This window comes from Zeus faber (assembly GCF_960531495.2).
Source record: "Zeus faber genome assembly, chromosome: 21".
Classification (NCBI taxonomy): domain Eukaryota; kingdom Metazoa; phylum Chordata; class Actinopteri; order Zeiformes; family Zeidae; genus Zeus; species Zeus faber.
This window is the reverse complement of record NC_137208.1, coordinates 15,989,539-16,007,275: the sequence shown is the minus strand read 5'-3', so window position 1 is coordinate 16,007,275 and position 17,737 is coordinate 15,989,539. Positions and strand designations below refer to the sequence as shown.

The following is a 17,737-nucleotide window of genomic DNA, read 5'->3' as shown; positions in this document are numbered from 1 at the left end:
ATATTAATCCTGACAGAATATATGAACCTAAGGGCCCGACACAGGATCTGTACTGGTTGGGCTCCGCATTTTATGATGGCCAATTGGGTTAAATCCTGGTCTACCTCCCCTTTGGATCTCGGGGCAAATCCAATAGGGTTTGGGTCTGGATTATGGGGCCCCTGAAGACCTCAGATACTTACTACAGCTAACTTAATTCACATCCCCCCCCCGCTCCCTTTCCCTTCTTGCACATTTCCGATGAGGGCATTCTTACCGGTAGAGGCGGACCCCGCCACCATCAATTGATCACAAGTGCATCCTGTCAATATATTGAATCGATCTTAACTCAGGATAAATTCCAAACATAAAATAAATGCATATAGAATATTATAAAGAAATAATAAATAAATAAATAAATAAATAAAAAGATAGATAATAAGTAAAATAAACATACAGATTATTTCTAATTGCAATTCTCCATTTATCTCAATGAGGCTCTGATAGAGATCATCATATATATGTATATATGTATATATACACACATACCGATCGTAATACACAGTGCATTGGGCTGCGTAGACGCAGACTGGTCAGAGTGCCCATGCTGACCCCTGTCCACTGCTGAAGACGCCTACAATGGGCACCTGAGCCTCAGAACTGGACCATGGAATGGAAGAGGTGACCTGGTCTGATGAATCAGTTTTCTTTCACCATGGGGATGGCTGGGTGCGTGTGCGTCATTGACCTGAGGAAGAGATGGCAACAGGATGCACTATGCAAAGAAGAAACGCCTGTGGAGGCAGCGTGATGCTCTTGGCAATGTCCCGGCATTCATGTGGATGTTACTTTGACACGTACCACCTACCTAAACATTGATGCAGAGCAAGTACACCCCTTCATGGCAACGCTATTCCCTGATGGCGGTGGCCTCTTTCAGCAGGATGACGCGTCCTGCCACACCTCCAAAATTGTTCAGGAATGGTTTGAGGAACATGACAAAGAGTTCAAGGTGTTGACTTGGCCTCCAAATTCCTCAGATCTCAATCCGACCCAGCATCTGTGGGATGTACTGGAACAACAAGTCTGATCCAGGGGGGCCCCACCTTGCAACTTCCAGGACTTAAAGGATCTGCTGCTGCTAACGTCTTGGTGCCGGACACCACAGGACACCTTCAGAGGTCTGGTGGAGTCCATGCCTCCCAGGTCAGAGCTGTTTTGGCAGCATGAGGGGGACCCACACAATATTAGGAAGGTGGTTTTAACGTTGTTGCTGATCGGTGTGTGTGTGTATATATATATGTATATATATATATATATATACATATATATATTGCTCTGATGTCATACTATCATCACAGTGCACATGTCGCAACACAGACTGGGGGAGGGGCTTCTGGGGGCGGAACATACAGTATGCACACATGTAGTAATACTATATACAGTATACACATCCATGTGGTAGTACTTTTTACAGTATACACACTCATGTAGTAATACTATATATATATATATATATATATATATATATATATATATATATAAAGGTGTTATTCCCCTTTAAGGTCAATTAAGTACAATACAGTTGTAAGATTTTAGAATAACATGTATAATTTCACAAAATCACTTCAGTGGCAGAAAGAAAGAAAGAAAGAAAGAAAGAAAGAAAGAAAGAAAGAAAGAAAGAAAGAAAGAAAGAAAGAAAGGATTGACGAACATCAATCTTTTTGTTAGCCTTGCAGCGGTCTTGGCCCTGAGGTGATGATATTTTGGGGAAGAGGATCCATCCTGATCATCACGCTGCACTGTACGAGGTGGCTGACCACGGGGCTTCTCCGAATCCGAGCCCAACGCGCCCTTTTTGGGGCAGGCCCAACAAACCAGACCCAACTTTAAGTGTCAGCCACAGGGTCACTTTCACTTTCATTTGTGTTCCCCCTCGCCAGGATCCCGAGCTGAAGCCGAGATGCTGTGGTTCACGCAGGGGATGTGCTTTTTACCGGCCTTCCTCGTCGTCTGGTCGTCGACCACCTTCGTGGTGGCTTACATCGTCGCGCTTTTCCGAAAGGACGTGGATGTGGTCTTTCCTTACATCAGGTAAGGCGGCGCGTTCCATGTGCTCGGTTCTGGATAGGGGAGCCACTCGGTCCGTACTGTACTTATCCCACGGAGGTAAACACTCCGCGCGATTTATTCCCTGTGAATCCAGCGAAAAGTCGCCGCTTGAACCCGGGGAGCGCGGGCAGCCTTGGCGGCACCGCGTTCCGCGCCGCGTCGCGGGGTTTGAAACGGTCACGACGTGGAAGTGATTTACAAAACACGCGTTTCAGATATAACGCTCTGATGTTTTAGGGGGGGGAAAGAGCTCCTTGACTCCACGACAGACAGGTAACGTGCGTGAGATGAGAACTAAGCCGAACTACATGTCAACTAGATCATCACCATCATCATCATCATCATCATCATCATCATCATCATCACCACCACCACCACCACCACCACCATCATCATCATCATAACCACAACAATGATCATAATAATTATCACAATCGTGATAATATGATAATAATAAATGAATCATATATGTTGTTATATATAAAACATTCTATATAATAAAAATAATGATGATATGATAATAATATATTAATAATATTTGTTGACATATATAAAACATATTCTATATAATAATAATAATAATAATAATAATAATAATAATAACTTTGATTTATAAGCGCCAACAACCCAAGGACACTTGACAAAAAAAGGCCACGTAAATTTCAAAACGATATGCATAATAAGTACTTCCACTTTCCTTAAATCCTTGTCATATCCAGTACACTGATATAACAGAGCCCATTCCATGGTGCCAATGCAGAGCCTGACTATAAGTTACAGTAATATCGTATTGTTGGTGTCATAGTCATTCGTAAATATATACAAACATAAATAAATCACTACAAAAACAAGAAAGAAAAAAAAAGTACGCCTCTGTGTTAGAAATGTAGGAGAGTAAAAAGTACACACAGTTGTTTTGAAACGTAAAGTAAAAACTCAAAATGGAAACGGAATATATACTTCAGTAAGCACAGCCACAGTATTTGAAAAATGTCTGCCCTAATCAATGGCAATGACCACTGAACACTTTCCACAATTTTCTCTAAAGTGATACAGGTGCAAATCCACCAGAGAGCTGCATTTTTGGCTTTATGACATCCATCGCCTCATTTACAGGTAGAGCACAAGCAGAATGAAACGTGTATTATTATTGGAGTTGTTGTTATCATAATTATTATTATTATTATTATTATTATTATTATTGTTGTTGTTGTTGTTGTTGTTGTTATTGCTTTTGTTGTTGTTGCTTTTGTTATTATTATTATTATTATTATTATTATTATTATTAATAATAATATTATCATTAATAATATCATTCTATTTAACTCACAAAAGCAGATCGAAGGGAGGAACTATATCTTGAGGAAACCATTCAGACTTCCCTATTTTTTGAAAATGAAAGCAGGAAGTCAGGGAAAACAAAACAAAAAACCTTCTGGAAATGTTCCGACGTCTGTTGTCATCACGAAAACCGCTTTAAATCCCGTGGCGTGCACGTGAAATATCTCCTGCAGGAGTTCTAACCATGTATGCCAGATACAAGTTTGTGGAGAGGCTGGGTCGGGAAAATCGCGTCCTGCGTCCATCGCTGAACGTGGCCGCGCTCGTGCTCGGCCTGCTGTCCTGCTTGGGCATGTGTTTTGTTGCCACGTTCCAGGTTGGTGTTCCGCGCGGGGCCCCCGCATCAAATCCCAAATCGGATCCCAAATCGGATCATTTTTCGCGCGCTCTGATGTTTGTGTCCCGTGTCGGGCTCCAGGAAACCACGGTGATGCCGGTCCACGACGCGGGCGCCCTGCTGTTCTTCATCAGCGGCGTGCTTTACATCATCCTCCAGTCTGTGATCTCCTACCAGATCTACCCGCACAGCTCCTCCCTGGTCACCTGCGGCATCAGGACCGCCATCGCCACCGTCGCCTTGCTGGCCATTTTCCCCAGTATCCTGCCGGTGACAAAATGTTTTTTCGTTTTTTTTTTTGAGACTCGGTTCTCTACGAGTCACTCAGCGAAAAGAGGCGTTTCGATGGTTTTTCTGACTCTTGGTTCGTTTGATTCAGTCGGAAGAGTCGGTTAGGCTCCTAGTTCTGAATGGATTTCTCCCGGGAATCATGCGATTCGGTCAGAATGATTTATTTTTGGTGGAATGCAAAGTGTTAATCAGCCATGTTCAATATGACCGACACCGACTGCCTTGGACTTAAATGTAGTCGGTAATTATTTCCGATTTGTGACTCGCGCCTCTCGAGTCATTTGAAAGATTTGTTCGCCAGGGGCGGATCGTTTGCGGGTCTTGCGCCGCCGCTTGCGACGGGGGAAGGAATTTCGGGGGGGGGGGGTTCACGTCAGTGCGTCCCCCGCTCCTTGCGCCGTAGTTTCAAATTTGCCTTATCTGGTTGTTCAGCCATCATCTGTGCATTTTTCGTGACACGAAGAACAACACTGCACAGAGACGCCAGAGACAAGGTGGGTTGACTCTCAAATGAATGGCCGGCGTCATCGTACGTCACACTGTGTATGTATAATATTTTTTTATTATCTCTCCCATTCGCCCTCAGGACTATTCCGTCTACCTTGCCAGCGCTGTGAGCGAGTGGATCGTCGCCTTCAGCTTCGTCTGCTTCTTCTTCACGTACATCCCCGAGTTCAAGGTGGGTTTTCCTTTCGTGAGATCGTTCACAATTCCACACGCAACCGATCCATTTCCCCCCCCCGCGGCTGAATTCTAATTCCTCTCACCTTTTCCTTTGCCGCAGTTGTTCGCCTTGCAGGTGAAAGTGGAGTGGTTGGAGTACTTTTGACCGTACTGTATCATCCTTTTGCTTCAAATACTGTATCCAAAAAAAGCCCAAAACATTTTCATTAGCAGTATTGCTCGATTAAAAAACGTGTTTTGTATTACTTCAATGACACCCTTTTAATACCACTGCAGGGACTTTGTACTTTTTTTTAAAAATCTGTTTTGCATCCACACCACTGACATACACGATTGTACTTGTATTTTAAAATGTACGCTTCTTGTATATTTGATTTTGGAGAGCAGAACGAGCTGCTACCTTTTGCCGAGCTTGCCGCTGGCGCCCCGGCGTCCACTTGTCACAAATTGCATGAACCGATGGGAAGGTTCCTTGAGACGTGTTCGCCTGCACTTCGACAACGGCTGTCTGCCACTTACTGTAACAGCAGGCACACACAGTCCGACCTTTGACCTTTTCGATCAGAGAAGTCAGTCCCATGAGCGCTCCACTTGCAGTGTCTCTTGTCACATGAGAGTATTGTGAAAGAAATGTCCCAAAGTTTCATCAGGATTGAACTGAAAATAAAATAATCACGTCACGACTGTTTTTCAGTCACACTGATGGTACTTTTTCATATACTGTATAATCTTTTGAGCATTATATTGTCCACATATACACATATTATTTTACATTAAAATGTTATTTTGACATAATATCCGGTACTTTATGAAAAAAATATGTGTAAGGTGACTATTTTGTTTTATGCATTTTCATGTTTTACCGTAATTGCTTGAAGAATTATTGTGCACTTCGGCCCACTGCTGACAAATAAAGGACTTTTTTTTTATTTCAAACTAAATGTATGAATGTTTATTCCAGGTGTAGCACATCAGCAAAGTGCGTTCATTTCCATGTCATTTATTTACTTTGTTACATAATTTACATTTACAACATACATTAATCATTAACCACTTAACCACTGTAAATGTGCCAGTGGCAGGCTCTTTTTCAGCTGCAGTCCTTTCCAGGCTGCTCAACTTGTTTACACTTTTCACAGTCAACGTGGTGAACCTCGCAGTATTCAAATTCAAGGGCTTTCCAGTACTGTTTTTAAGCTAGTTTTTTTTTTCATTTTCGAGAACTTCCCGCAAAACAAATGTAATGCATTTCCAATGGGATCTTTATTAATTAAACTATAATATCTTCATAGTCTGATTGTCTTATTATTTATATTAGTACAGTACACCGATCGGCCGCAACATTAAAACCACTGAGAGGTGAAGTGAATAACATCGATAATCTTGTTCCAATGGCGCCTGTCAAGAGGTGGGATATATTAGGCAGCAACTGAACAGTCAGTTCTTGAAGTTGATGTGTTGGAAGCAGGAAAAATGGGCAAGCGTAAGGATCTGAGAGACTTTGACAAGGGCCAAATTGTGATGGTTAGACGACTGGGTCAGAGCAGGTCTTGTGGGGTGTTCCTGGTATGCAGTGGTTAGTACCTACCAAAAGTGGTCCAAGGAAGGACAACCGGTGAACCAGCGACAGGGTCATGGGTGCCCGCGGGCTCGTTGATGCACGTGGGGAGTTAAGCCTAGCCTGTCCGATCAAACAGAAGAGCTACTGTAGCACAGATTACTGAAAAAGTTAATGCAGCTATGATAGAAAGGTGTCAGAACGCACAGTGCATCACAGCTTGCTGCGTACGGGGCTGCGTAGCCACAGAGCGGTCAGAGTGCCCATGCTGACCCCTGTCCACCGCCTAAAGCGACTACAACGGGCACGTGAGGGTCAGAACTGAATCGTGGAGCAATGTTAGAAGGTAACCTTGTCTGATGAATCGCATTTTCTTCGACATCATGTGGATGGGCGGGGTTAGGGTCCAATTCAATCGAGCATCTGTGGGATTACAGGACTTAAAGGATCTGTTGCTGACGTCTTGGTGCCAGATACCACAGGACACCTTCAGAGGTCTCGTGGAGTCCATGCCTCCACGGGTCAGAGCTGTTTTGATGGCACGAGGGGGAGCTACACAATATTAGTGGTTATTGGTGGTGATTTGAATGTTGGGGCTAATCGTTGTACATTAATATACGTATATATCTATTATTAATCTAATTGTCATCTACTAATATAATTTCCTTTAAAATTGACTTTAAAGTCCTCTTAATTGTATAACACCCCACTCAGAAGATTAGAGATGCATTTTTTTTGCTATGCTCCCAAACTATGGAGGCAGACTCTGTAGGTGCTTTCAAGCGAATGCTAAAAACCTTTCTTTTCAGCTCAGCCTTCAATTAGTCTTCCTAGTTGTTTTTTAAATTGATTATTAATTATTAAAAATATATATATATATAATTAAGAGTCTCAAAAAATATTAGATAACGTAAGATAGAAGAAAAAAACTGAATGCAACTTACAGTGAAGTGGTTTCTTTACAAAGTCGTCTATATGACATTTGGATGGAGATGATCATGTGTGACGTGGAAGTTGTTCGTGTGGCGACTGGCACCTACGGTTTTAGGATCATTCCGTACAATCCGGAGGAATGCGTCGTGAAATACTTTGTCTAAGTATTTATTAAATTATTTTTAATGGTGAGATATTTGGCCACGTATAAGAACCCCATGGTGCATGTTTACGTGTGTGCCTAGGCCAAGTGGATGAAAAAGAGACAGTAATGACATGAGTGAGACATGGGTTTATTTTATTTTGTGTATTTTGGGTGTGGTTTGGTCATGATAGTAAAATCCAAGACAAATAATAAAATTATTAACTGGGGACCACTTGTTCTTACCCTGTTTTTAAATGAATTTCATTCTTTTGATTATTTTATTATTGTACTTTGTAAATGCATTTCGCTTTTATTGTCACTATCTGACAACCTTCTTTGAATGTAAAGCACTTTGAGCGACATGTCGTGTATGAAATGTGCTACACAAAAAGAGGTTATTATTGTCTACTTCCGACCATGCTGGATTAAAGTTACTCCCTCTCCCTGGCATAATCCATGTCAGGATTTTATTTTTTTATTACGTTACGATTTGAATAATAAAAGCAGGGAAAATATCACATGTTTTCAATGATCAGTTTCCTTTTACCCCCCCAATGACTTTTCAAGCAATTCAGCACAAAGGGGGCTATTTTCAAGGTATTCCAGGACTTTTTTAAAAGACAAAATTCAAGCACCCCAAAGGACCTGGTAAGAAACCTGTCCAATTGATATTACACTTGTGCAAATCTCTGTACATTCATCTGTTTATTTTTTATTTATCCTGTACATTAATATCTCCTTCAGATGTGCTGTTTCCATGACAGAAAATATAAACGCACACACAGCTCCAGTTGAAATGGAAGAGATGCGATAGTTGACGTTTGTGTCCATTCTCTCAGAGCATTTCCTCCACATCGAGCCACACATAAATCTTTTTAGAACTATCGCAAAGGCAAACCGAACCGATGAATCAAAAAAAAAAAAAAAAAAGTCCACGTGGCCATTAGACAATCTCTTTTCAAGGCGTTAGGTAATCATGTGCCTGCCCAAAACATACATTAAAAAAAAAGTCATTCAAAGCGAACAATAGTGTAACTACATATTGTTAATCGTTATATAAAATACTCTACATTAGGTTTAACAGATCACTGCTTTTACAATTTAGTTGTAAACGCAACCAAAAACCAACAAAAAAAAATAAAAAATGGAGGCAATGTATCAAAACCGACAAGAGCTTTTCAGCAGTTTCACTGAAGCTGCATTCATTATCCACAGGGTTTTTTTCGGACACCGGGCACCTCCTGATCATCGATAAAGAAATGCATCGGATCGGGATTGGCTGTCACACTAATGCTGATGCTGCCCCCGCCCCCCCCCCATCCTAGGGGCGTTCAGAACCGGAATCTGAGAAAGGCGAGAGACAAGAGGGTCCTTACAGCTCGGCGTTCAAATAGAGCGCCAAGCTCAGTCACTGAACGACGATTCGCTCCCGGCGCTGTCGTCATCGTCGTCGTCGTCGTCATCGTCCCGATCCCCGGCTCTCCTTTTTCCACCGTCGGGAACCGGTGCATCCGGGGTGCTGTCGCCAACGATATGGAAATACACTTGATTATTCGACTCCTCGGGTGGATGTTGGACGGCGGGAGTTACGTATATTCAGGATGTGATGAGCTATGAAAACCCTTACTCCAGCAAGTTGGGATCCAAACCCTCCATGACCATTTTGTTTTTTATCGCCATGACCGGGACGCCCTGCAAGAGAAGAAAGTTGAGGCACAGAGGCGGCCGCACACATGCCTCCTCCGTGGACATGGTGTTGGCTCCGTTACAACTCACCACTTGCACCATCTTTAAGTACCGGGCGTAGCGCGGGTCCTTGGCCACCGTCACGGCGTTTTCTTCAACCGCCTCCGCTTTTTGCTGCGGGGAAGCCGCCGGCAAATTCGGAGAGGGCTGGAGGGGATTGTAATTTAATAAACCAGGAACCATTGCAATGACACCTTCAACTTTAACACCTTCCAAAAGGGTTATGGAAACATACGACCGGGCTTAACCACTCTGGTTCTGAGTTCATGAAAAGAAGACTTTTAACAGATGACAGATCAATGCCATTGTGGCGGGTTTCGCAATTACATTTACATTTACATTTTTTATGCGATTACATTTGTAATCGCATAAAAATTCATTATGATTTTTCTATTGATTTGCCCTGTGGAGTTCAGTCATGGTTTTTGGCATCAAGTTGCTAATTAGGTACAAATTGACATCAGTTTATTGCATGAATCATTACGTCAGCCACAGCCTGTCCATATTATGTGACACAAACTGTTTTTACCTCTGAAGGTGGTAACGGCACGGTTGTTGGACCGTCCGTCTGGCTTGAACCGGACGTCAACCCGTTGGCCGCTGCAGTTTTCTGGTGGCTGACCCCCTCTATAGTGACCTCTTCCAAACCAGGGATGGAGGACAGCTGCGCGGACCGGACCGCGATGAAGGGAGCGCCACCCAGGTGGAGGAGCGAGACACACGAACCACTTTAAAATCCCTTCCACATTGGCGTGCAATTCATCACACAAGAGAGAAGACGCCGGTGACGTGTTCTGTAAAGGGTGCTTGAGAACCGCGGCGACACACCTTGGCCTCCAGGATGCTCAGGGTGGTCTCGATCTGCTGTATCCGTAGAGATATGCTCGACAGTTTCTGCGGAAGGACGGGTGTGGACATTAGGAAAAGTGGACGGACCACAGAGGGCTCCCCGGGGCTCGCCTGCGCCAAGTGGCTCACCTCTTCGCAAACCGTGGAGAAGCGGTTCAGGAAGCGGACGGTGTGGACAATGAACTGGTTGAGGTACGCCACGATTCTTCTCTGCTGTATCGCCGGGACCTGGAGGAAATAACAACGACACGAGCAAAGGCGCTGCTGAAGTTGCGGCACAGAGGGGACCGTTAAAAATGTATCCCCGACAACAACACCGATATTAAATCGATAACAAGTGTCACCATAAATAGCATTGAATCCTATGTGGATTTTGGGAATCGCAATATAAATGTTAATCTTTAAGGCTGCATTACGGTTAACTAACGCAATCAAAGTCTAATAAATAGTATGACAGCTCCAATAGCGATCCCCCAGAAATATCGTCAAATGCTGGATATATTCATCAGAAAATATACACAAAACATCGCGATATTTGATTGTCACCATCAAACAAGCCTGTTGTCGCCTTTGCACTTAGCTGGCCGACGTTGTCCCCAACCTTGGTAAGATCAACTCCAGATCCCACGATTGGCAGCCCGTCTTCGTCCATGATAGTTGTTTGCGGACGCCTTTCTGGATAATTTTAACTTAAAAAAAAAAAAAGACCCCGGACGACGTACGAAGTGATTTTGTCGTGCACGGTTCATGTGACTCAACCGTGATCGTGACGAAATGTGACGCTTCCGCGTTCACCAGCCAATAGGATTATAGATGGGGGGGAAAAAACCTTTATTTTGAAGCCCACCCCTCATTTACTCAAAAACAACATCCGTCCTGTGGGTGTCATGTGGCATTCCATTGAAATTGGAACTCGCAAACATCTGACCTCCTACTTGGAAGAGTGAAAACATTCCAACTTCGATATAAACGACTCTGTAGTTGTTGTTTTTTTTTTTTTTTTTTTTTTTTTTTTTTATATTAAGGGAACTTTAAGTCAAGAAAACAGTTGTAGCTTGAATGTGTGGATTATTCAATCTGCCAAACAAACACATTTACTGCGGGCGTACAACGGGGTACTACCGACTCGGAATTTCAGATTCCCGAGTTTCAATAGAACGCAGCATTAGTCCCTCATCGTTAACTACCTTTGAATGTATCGCTAAATAACAATAGTAAGTCGAAACAATTCTTGATATTATTCAAGGGTTTAACCTCACCCTGTAACCCAAATTGAATAACCCCTTTTTAAATTCCGTGACGCCGTGGGCTCGTTCGTTGACCCCCCCCCCGACGCGTTTTACCTTGAAAAGCGGAAGCTCGGACGAAAAGGTTGGAGGATTGACTGCTTGCGTTGAAAGCGCGCATGTCAGCGAGGGATTCGCGGAATATTAATAGAAGTAACACATCTTGACCGTTTTGATTCCGATCCCCGCGGTCACAGCGGGGCATTCCGTACGGATGGAGGCTTTTTACGGGGCCAAAAAGTATGGTACGTTGGCGAAGGAAAAAACCGATTACTCGCGCCGTTGCGGCGGGTTTTGTGGTTTGGAAAGGGGCTGGTCTATTTACTGGAACTTACGTTCCCCGAATCAGGGTGGCGCTGGAAGCTGTGCGGGTCAGGTCGTTCGATGGCGTCATTTATTCCAATTGAGCGTCTCTGTCTGTCTGGGTGTGATTGAAGGTGTCCTTAAACTTCTACCCTCATTGGTGTATGACCTGAGAGGCAGCTGTTTCTCCGTAAAAGCTTTGCATGAGAAAAATTGTCGAATGTTTATATATTTCAATGTACTGACCACTCTCCGTCTCTGACCTTTGACCTTGTTTCCCCCCGATGTGATCCCCCTTCAGATCCCGGCCTCCCCTCCCCGGCTCTCCGCCTCCTGGTGCCCCCGCTGCGGCTGCTGTCCGCAGCCATGTGGCAGGTGGCCAAGCAGAGAGATGTGATGAATTACGACCTGCTCCAGGAATATGTGTTTACGGCGACGGAGGCGGTTCCGGGAATTATGGCGCCGCGGCAGAGAGCCGAGCTCCTCCTCGGCCTCAGAGCCAGGGTGAGGAAACTGGGAGTTTGTTCCCAAGTTCGAGTTCTGTCGTTGGCATCCTGAATTGAGAGCCGTGTTTTTTGCGGTGACTGGGTTTTGTATTTCAGCTGATCCTGGAGCTGTGCAAAGGTTCAAGTCGAGGCTCCGTCGACGCTCCGGCCATCCAAAGCCGCCTGGATAGACTACCCGTAACCCCGACGAGCACGGATGTGAGCGTGCTTACGGACGTATGCGTTGATCAAGAATTCCGGCGTACAGCAATAGTTTCATTAATTTGCGGCGTCCTCTCTTTCTCTGTCAGGGCAGGGACGCCGAGGTGGAAAGGACGGAAGCCACTTTCGTTGCGCTTGTCCAAAGCCTCCTGAAAGATCCAGCTGAGAGAGCGTACTTCTTCCAGGTAAGAGCCATTTGGGTTGTTTTACTTCCTATAAGCGTGAGGAGATCACAATCAATCACAAGGCATCGTATGAACCCGTTTACGGGTCATTTCTAAATAATCCTTTAAATAATGACGTGCGTAACGTTTTATTATTTTCTTTCCTGACAGGAGGTGTTTCCGGTGGAATATGGGCCCAAATATGATGGAGCTCTGCACAAGCTGCTGTGGGAGCTGCTGTCAAAACTGGAAAAGCTGTTCCCCGTGCCGGACCTCAAACAGGTATTTAGAAATATCGTTGGGACACGTCGTGTCGTCAAACTGTTTTTTTTTTTTTTGTTTTGTTTTTTTGCGTTTACAATGCAGCTTTAAATTATTCTGCTTTCATTCTAGACTGCAGACTGGTTGGATTCGACTCCCTCTATCGCTAGAGAATGTATTCAGACCACAAGCAAAGAACTGAGCTTAATCTACCAGTACCACAAGAGTTTATGCCTCTTGAAAACACCTTGTAAGTGTCCCAAAATGGTTTGTAACCCTGCCATACGTTGCCATGTATGAAAACCATAGTGATGATGAAAAGGCATCATTATGAATTTCATTTTTTTTTTTTTTTTTTTTTTTTTTTTTTTTTTCCAAGATGGACCTTCATCCACCATTGGAAGCTGCATCATGTCCGCTTTATCCATTCCTCCATCCCAAAAAACGACCGCTTCCCTTGGCCAGGAAGCAATGCATAACTACGCCAACATCACAAACCCCATGGCCTTCGCGGCAGGGGACCACTTCAGCGTGGTGACCGTTTACACCGAGGTGGAGGTCGAAGTCGGCGCGTCCGACGTCGGCGAAGAAGTCGTCGTGTCGACCGAGGAAATCCAAATCCAAGAGGATTTCGCCGGGCCAGAGACGACGACGACGACGACGACGACGACGGTGGCTGCGGGCGAGGCCGCCGGCGCCTGTGTGGAACACGCCGCGCAGGAGGTCGGGGAGGCGGGTGAGAGCGGCGATATCGCTAAAGCATTGGAAACGCTCACCAAGACCTTTGCGCTAAAGAACGAGACCCTCACTCAGGGTGCACCGACAGGCGTGATGAATAACCCCGACGTGGAAGGAATGAGCGTGGAGGAGGAGGAGGAGGAGGCCGCCGCAGGTGACGCGGCTGAAGGAACAGCCGGCGAGGAGACCAGAGAAGGAGCGGGGTCACTTGTGGAACATTTGCAACCTGCAACGGTCTCGGAGGCGACCCGCGAAGTCCCCGTACCCCACGCGCAGCAGTCCGCCTCCTTCCTTAATGTGCACAAGTCCACCCAGACACGAAAGCGCAAGCAATCATCGGATGGGCGCAACAAAGAGGAGAAAATGTACAGCGGGCGATTCTCTTTTGACTACTACGTGATATATTTTTATACTGTATGTATGTTAAATTTTATGCCATGTAATAAATAATATTCCATACATTTGCTTTTTCTCCAAAAGGGATCAAGTCGATGTGTCTATGGCCCCATCCGTAATAGCAATCAAAGGAATGAACACAGGTAACCAGAGCGGTCTCAACATATAGGCCCTAAGAACGCGGGTACGATGTATACTAAGCCGAGTAAGCATGTTTTTTGTTTTGTTTTTTTTCTTTAGATGGATCCGGGGAGATGACCTCCATCATCTTCACCTGCCCACAGTGTCCCTTCTATACCGCAGAAGAAAACAGCCCTCCCCACATCCACATAAAGAATGTTCCCACGGAAGAGTACAGGGCCCTGACGGAGGCGAAGAGAGACGGGGCAGAGTTCGCGCCGTCTCCCGGCAGCGCCGACCAAATATTCACCTCAATCAAGCTCCTCCCCAAAGGCAGCTCGCAGCAGGACGAGCCGCCCGACGGTCAGAGCCGCAGAAGCAGGGGTGTCGACCCCGCCAAGTCGTGTGACAGAGCCAGTGGCCTCGTCTGTGAGACGTGCGGCAGGAAGTTCACGCGCACGTCCGACGTGAGGCGGCACCAGCTCACGCACACGGGGGAGCGGCCGTTCCGTTGCTCGCGGTGCGACCGGACGTTCCAGCACTCGTGGGATCTGGCCAAGCACGAGACCAAGCACCACGGGGCGGCGATCTCCTTCCGGTGCCAGCTGTGCGGGAGCTCCTTCACCAACCTGCGCAGCCTGAGCGTCCACCACAAAAAGGCTCACTCGGGTGAGAGCCGGCTCCCCCAGATCTGCTCCATCTGCAGCCGGAGCTTCGCCACCTCCTCCCTGCTGCTGGAGCACCGGAAGAGCCACGGCGACAGCCTGCGCTACACCTGCCAGCAGTGCGGCGAAGGCTTCGACACCCTGCTGGCGCGCTCGCAGCACCGGCAGGCCCACCACGTCACGCGGCAGTTCAAGTGCCTGCACTGCGACAAGACGTACACCCGGCGCTCGGACGTGAAGCGGCACCAGGCGACGCACACGGGGGAGCAGCCGTACCAGTGCGGCCAGTGCAGCAAGCGCTTCTCCCTGCGCTTCATGCTCATGAAGCACCTCCACGTGCACACGGGCGAGCGCCCCTTCCAGTGCTCCTACTGCCCCAAGAGGTTCACGCTGGACTCCATCCTGGCCCGGCATGAGCGAATGCACACGGGGGAGAAGCCCTTCCTCTGCTCCCAGTGCGGCAAGGGCTTCCTGTCCCAGGGCGAGCTCTCCAAGCACCACCGCTCCCACGTGGACGACAAGCCGTACGCCTGCACTCAGTGCGACAAGTGCTTCAAGAGCAAGAAAGCCCAGCAGGAGCATATTTTCTCCCACAGCGGCGCCCGGCCGTACCCGTGCGGCCACTGCGGGAAGGGCTTCACCAAGATATACGCGCTGACCCGGCACAACCTCATCCACACGGGGGAGAGGCCGTTCCCCTGCAGCCACTGCGACAAGACGTTCCTCACGCACGGCGAGGCTCGGCTGCACCAGCGGATCCACACGGGCGAGCGGCCCTACGCCTGCACCGTGTGCCAGCTGAAGTTCAAGAGCACTTCGGAGCTGGGGCGACACAAGCGCAGCCACTCGGCGACGAAGGCGTCCAAACCGCGCTGCCAGCGTTGCGGGATGAGCCTCGCCTCCAAGGCCAAGCTCCGCAAGCACATGGAGGCTCACACGGAGGACGGAGGGATGGCGCATTCTCTGGATTCCCAAATACCAGAGCAACCCGAATGACCGAAAGATCGGACAGGAAAAGAAAGTTGCTGCAGGCTACTAGAATTTTAATGATTAAAATGTATCTGTGTACAGTAATGTGCCTAAAGCGCATCCTGGATTGGGTGTTTTCAGTGTTTCCAGGGTCTTCAATCAAAAGTCACCAGCTTGTTTCCTAAATTCTGCCATTTTGTTCCTTTTTGTTATTCGTTTGGGACTCTCTTGAAACATAGATGAATGTAGTTGTACATTCAAAGTTTTTTATTTATTTTATTTTCTTCCATGTTGCCAGTATTTCAGAGGAGCTGCAATAGAAGTCCATAAAAACTCTTTTCGAGGTGTGTGTGTGTGTGTGTGTGTGTGTGTGTGTGTGCGCTGATCTGTTTCCTCCTGTTCGTTGCAGAATGCACGTAAAGTAACCCGGACAAGGACAAACAGGATAGCTTCTGAATGTGTTACATCAGGTTGCATTTTTTTTTTCCATCTTGGAATATGGTTTAGCAAATGTAGTTTGATGAAATCGCTGAATGGGATAATTATGAATAATAGTGTCAGCGTCATTTAAAGCAACAGTACTACATTTTCAATGTGTTAAAATTAATGGAAATATTCCATCCCGGAAAGTTATTAATTTACTCATTAATCTTAAGGTGGTTCCACTGAGAGTCTTGCTTAGAAGATAAATGACCAAGATTGCTGATACCTAACCTAGGGTCTATCAATTGTACGCGTAGATATAACAGTCCTTTGTAATGATACGTTAAATTTTCTTAAGGTCGAACCAAGAGGTTGAGGCAGTTGCAACTTTTTAACTCAGTGTGATACAGTTGTGAGAATCACACATTTTATAAGGGGTCAAATAACCTAATATATTGCCATGTGCCAATGCCGCAAAAATGATGTACATAATTTTTGAGACTCGTGACCGATCCACAAAATAGGAACAGTATTTACCCCAAAGATGATTAGGAAAAGCTTGATAATTCTACCTCTAGACATGGACAGTTACCATACATACATGGAACTGAATGTAGGTATGGTCAACAAAGAAATAGAAGGGGGGGGGGGGGGGGGAGGGTAGCACACATATGAAATATACTGTAAATATTCATTTCCTTGGGACAGAAATGTGCCAAACTGCAAAGGGGAAATATGGGTGTGTATGTAAATCAACACATATACAAATTGAAATATTTACTCAAAAAGATGGAATTTGTTGCATATTTTTAAAACAACATTCGGTGTAAAGAAACCCATATTCTATCTTACAGGAAGATTCAACTGCATACAGAATAAACCCATGTAACAGATCAAGAAGTGGTTCAATGAATCCCCCGTGGCAGATTTGAGAGAGTTACACATCTAACCATGTCCTTGTAATTATTATTATAATCCAACATTTTCTAAGTTTGTAATGAAATGATGTCAAACATGTTATTTGAAGGATAGGTTTGCTATTGTCGGAAAGGAGATTTAACCCCTATAGGACTGCTTGAAGCGCCTTGAGAAGCTGCACAGTGGTAAGTTTCTCAATTGTAAAATGTTCAATGAAGGTTTTGCTTTGAAAACTTATAAATTATGGGAGCCAACATTCTAATAAGGCCTGGATGGAACAAAATGGCAAACCTACTCTCACTTTATTAAGAACACTATACTAATACTGGGTACGGCCTCCCTTTGCTCTCAAAAAAGACTCAATTCCTCTTGGCATGGATTCCACAAGATTCTGGTTCGTGTTGACATGATTGCATCACACAATTCCTGCAGATTAGTCAGCTGCACATTCGTGCTGCGAATCTCCCGTTCTATCACATCCCAAATGTTTTCTATTGGATTCAGATCGTGTGACTGGGAAGGAAACTGAACAACATTGAACATTGTCATGTTCATGAAAGCAGTTTGAGATGACTTTTGCTTCGTGACATGGCACATTATCATGCTGGAAGTAATCATTAGAAGATGGATAAATTATGGCCATGAAGCTGCTTTCACACATGCACTCCGGACAATGTCCAGATAATGTCCGGACCTGATTATCCAGACATTGTCTGGATTTACCCTTTCACACATGTAGCAAAAAAAACGGAGATTGTCCGTGTCAGATGCATTTATACTACCTGGAAATACGAGGGGCGGAGCCTGGG

General features: G+C 45.5%; 4 protein-coding genes across 4 annotated transcripts; 3 read left to right on the top strand and 1 right to left on the bottom strand.

Annotated features, from left to right (window-relative positions):
- The first annotated feature begins 1,940 nt into the window (after positions 1 to 1,940).
- On the top strand, positions 1,941 to 6,028 carry dram1 (DNA-damage regulated autophagy modulator 1). Its single transcript, XM_080022438.1, has 7 exons — positions 1,941 to 2,076; positions 3,143 to 3,210; positions 3,609 to 3,751; positions 3,854 to 4,031; positions 4,496 to 4,557; positions 4,650 to 4,742; positions 4,848 to 6,028. The coding sequence occupies exons 1-7, from the start codon at positions 1,946 to 1,948 to the stop codon at positions 4,890 to 4,892; spliced, it is 720 nt and encodes a 239-aa protein (XP_079878564.1). The 5' UTR covers positions 1,941 to 1,945; the 3' UTR covers positions 4,893 to 6,028.
- A 1,533-nt stretch (positions 6,029 to 7,561) lies between these two features.
- washc3 (WASH complex subunit 3) lies at positions 7,562 to 10,732 on the bottom strand. The gene is made up of 7 exons (XM_080022233.1): positions 10,580 to 10,732; positions 10,108 to 10,206; positions 9,958 to 10,023; positions 9,659 to 9,793; positions 9,160 to 9,276; positions 9,011 to 9,075; positions 7,562 to 8,902 (listed from the first exon to the last, which is right to left on the bottom strand). Exons 1-7 carry the CDS (start codon positions 10,628 to 10,630, stop codon positions 8,788 to 8,790), a joined length of 648 nt encoding a protein of 215 aa, XP_079878359.1. The 5' UTR covers positions 10,631 to 10,732; the 3' UTR covers positions 7,562 to 8,787.
- A 644-nt stretch (positions 10,733 to 11,376) lies between these two features.
- Positions 11,377 to 13,531, top strand: LOC307246648 (uncharacterized protein; the record flags this gene model as incomplete). Its single annotated transcript, XM_080022634.1, has 8 exons — positions 11,377 to 11,509; positions 11,869 to 12,071; positions 12,170 to 12,271; positions 12,364 to 12,459; positions 12,610 to 12,720; positions 12,832 to 12,949; positions 13,079 to 13,422; positions 13,526 to 13,531. The coding sequence occupies exons 1-8, from the start codon at positions 11,479 to 11,481 to the stop codon at positions 13,529 to 13,531; spliced, it is 1,011 nt and encodes a 336-aa protein (XP_079878760.1). The 5' UTR covers positions 11,377 to 11,478.
- Positions 13,503 to 16,682, top strand: LOC307246600 (uncharacterized protein). The gene is made up of 3 exons (XM_080022574.1): positions 13,503 to 13,802; positions 13,918 to 13,976; positions 14,074 to 16,682. The coding sequence occupies exons 1-3, from the start codon at positions 13,531 to 13,533 to the stop codon at positions 15,612 to 15,614; spliced, it is 1,872 nt and encodes a 623-aa protein (XP_079878700.1). The 5' UTR covers positions 13,503 to 13,530; the 3' UTR covers positions 15,615 to 16,682.
- Positions 16,683 to 17,737: the final 1,055 nt, after the last annotated feature.